This window comes from Primulina tabacum, chromosome 13 (assembly GCF_025594145.1).
Source record: "Primulina tabacum isolate GXHZ01 chromosome 13, ASM2559414v2, whole genome shotgun sequence".
Classification (NCBI taxonomy): Eukaryota; Viridiplantae; Streptophyta; class Magnoliopsida; order Lamiales; family Gesneriaceae; genus Primulina; species Primulina tabacum.
Window position 1 is genome coordinate 34,851,351 of NC_134562.1, and position 2,981 is coordinate 34,854,331.

General features: G+C 42.9%; 1 protein-coding gene across 1 annotated transcript; it reads right to left on the bottom strand.

The window, feature by feature from the left end:
* Positions 1-425: 425 nt before the first annotated feature.
* Positions 426-2,741, bottom strand: LOC142523447 (cytochrome P450 710A11-like). Its single transcript, XM_075627253.1, has one exon. The coding sequence runs from the start codon at positions 2,439-2,441 to the stop codon at positions 963-965; it is 1,479 nt and encodes a 492-aa protein (XP_075483368.1). The 5' UTR covers positions 2,442-2,741; the 3' UTR covers positions 426-962.
* Between the last annotated feature and the right edge of the window lie 240 nt (positions 2,742-2,981).

The following is a 2,981-nucleotide window of genomic DNA, read 5'->3' on the forward strand; positions in this document are numbered from 1 at the left end:
TATATGTTTATGAATTTGACATATTTTATGGAATTTTAGTATAAAACATGATATTATGACATTAATGTTGCGCTATATCGTTCTTATACCCGTTCTTCCTGCTATATTGTATTAATGGCACGCATGATTATATTGGAATCAGCGAGTGGCTTTCGAGCCTTATTCTACTTGAGACCAAAATTATGTTTGTCTATTTTTCGATACATTTTTTGTGTGATGTGTATTTAAAATATTGACATCACGTGTTGTTCGTTATTGTGTCTTTCTGTTGCATTGTTGTCGTAACAGTTGTATGGAGGTCGAATCGTGGTAGTTTATTAAGCATCACAACATGCTTCACATACTTCGCAAAACAGATTATCTGCGTGACAACTTAGCTCCCTTGCTGCTTGAGCATTTTAAAATGTTGACTTAAGTGGGGTTCTTCTAAAAAAATCCCGATAACACCACATCCCCACCATTTTTGCAACTAGACCATTTAACCTACTCACAAATGCGTGGATGCTTGATTATGAGTCCGCCATGCTTCTTTTGTTGTGTAATGACAAAACCATTACAGTGAATATACTTGGGTTATTAATCGAGTTTGACCTGATAGGTGAGATCGGGTAAAGACGGTGTTTGCTGAAATATTGTGACATTTCTCCAAAAATTATCACCTAATTGAACCAGCGACTCTCTTGTTCAACAATAAATGAGGAGCTAGTGCTCGTGGAGAGAAAGAGGGCCGAATATGAGCTTTGAGAAAACAATCTTTTCCAGGATGTTAGATTTCGGACACCCTTGATAGTGGAGAGAAATGTATGAAATTAGAACGAAGAAGAAAGCTTGTAGATGAGGTGCTTCAAATGAAAAAGAATTTCAAGGGACAGTTTGAGTTTGCTGTAATGACTTTACCGGCGGGATCTCAATGTATCGATCCCCAAAACAGAGCTCGAATGCGACGCCACCTGACACATTTATTATGTGCTTTCCAATTCACATTTCATCTCCGGAAATACTGTACATCTCCGCGAAAGGAACACCCTGCACTCGTCCTTAGGAATAATTGTCGGTACGTACGAGATTTCATCGCAGCCGTCGGTTCTGTCTCTCCTCGCATCAGTCAACGTGGCAAACAACGCGATAAAGAGCTTCAAATGATTTATGGCGTATCTCTGGCCCACACACTGGTGGGCACCGGCCCCAAATACTAAATAGTTCCTTTTATAAATCTGGTCCTCTTGTCGATCCGACAAAAATCGATCGGGATCGAACCGTTCCGGTTCGCTGAAACCTTGAAAAGTAGAGTCAAAGACGGATGGAAAGACGATGGTACCCTTTGGAATGGTGTAATTCTCTGTTAAAGGGAAGTCTACTCCGGCGATGTGGGGCACCAGAGTAGCCGGAGCTCTGATCCTCACGACCTCACGCGCTACCGCTTCTGTGTACTCCATTTCTCTCAGATTTTCTCCCGTGATAAGGCCACCTTTTTCTGGTACCCAGTAGTTGGCTACCTCCTCGCGTACTCTGTTCAGAACCTGAGGGTGTGAATCCAAATACGTCACCGCCCACAACAGGGACGAGGTCGATGCGTCCTGTGAAGCAAAAAGGAAATCGAATAAATGGCCGCCGATTTCTTTGCAGCTGTACTCGAATGAACTTTCTGATGCCTCCCTCACATTTTCTTGCATCCAGAAGTCTATCAAACAAGTGGGTCCTTCTCCGGATTTCATTTTCCTCTCGCTTTCCTCCGCGCAACCAGCGAGCGTCTCCGCCAGTCTCTGCACAGCCAACCGCGCGTTTCTGAAGGCGAATCCCGGTAGGTCGAAAGGCAGTTTCATCAGTCCAACATTGAACAAATTGTAATCCACATTAAACCGCTTACGCGCCTCTTGAGCCAGGTAAGGCCCCACGAAGACAGTTTGCGAGGTTTCTAAATTCATGTCGCGGCAGAGGATGCGGAGTGGGATCGACTTGTTTTGAGATTTCTCGCACCATGACTCCAGGTGTTTGATAATAATCCGTTGCTGTATATCAGTATATGTTTGGAGAGCTTTGAGGGTGAAATTGGGTGCTATCCGGCGGCGCCAATCTTTACGCTCACCAAAGAGTTTCTTGCCAAAAGGGTGCCCAACGAGATGGAAGGCATCATCACGTACGTTGGCGAAGACTTTGTGGGAGAGATCAGTGGAGTAAATGTAAACAATGTAACGCCCGATGATATAGTTTGCGGATATTCCTAAAGGCGTGGACTTGGCGTAGGACGATTGGAGGTCCCAGAATTGTGTTGGGTTTGTGACCAAGCAGATGGCGTTGCCAATGAAGGGAAGAACAAGAGGTGGGCCAGGCAAGAATCGCTTCTTCATCAGATAAGAGATCTGTTCAAAAAGCAGGATAAGAGCTATGAAGGAGATTAGGTACGGAATACAAGCTGCAACTATACTCCATGGAAATCCCATCTATGCTCCAAGTTCAGTCTCTTCGGACCACCAATGGAGCTCTGGTGACGGAGACAGAAATTCCAGTGAACCCTTAGGTGGGTGTATTTATTTTGAGGAAAATCAAGAGCAGTTCAAAGTGCGAGTGTGCGATAATGAGTTGGTAAATATGCGGTGGAGCGGAAAGCACGAGGGGTAAGAGAATTCAGGATTTTCTAAGGTTGTACCGCAGTTCACTCTTTACTTGGTTTTTGTTTTTACACCATATTTTCTCACCTCTATGAAACAGGGGACACTCACAGTGTTTCAACTCCTGACTGGGACTTTCAGACACATGGCGTTGTCTCGCAATCACATAATTGAAAACATCTCCTCTAAAAGATATAGAATTTCCAAATCAGACTAATTATTCATAAATATAAATAAATAAAAACATTGTATTTACAATTCCGAAATTATCAAATGAATTTTACAAAACATGTTCTATACAAATACAGGGGAGTGTGATCCAAGAATAGCATAAACAGACTCCTAAAATAGAATAGAAGATTCATTTTCCTA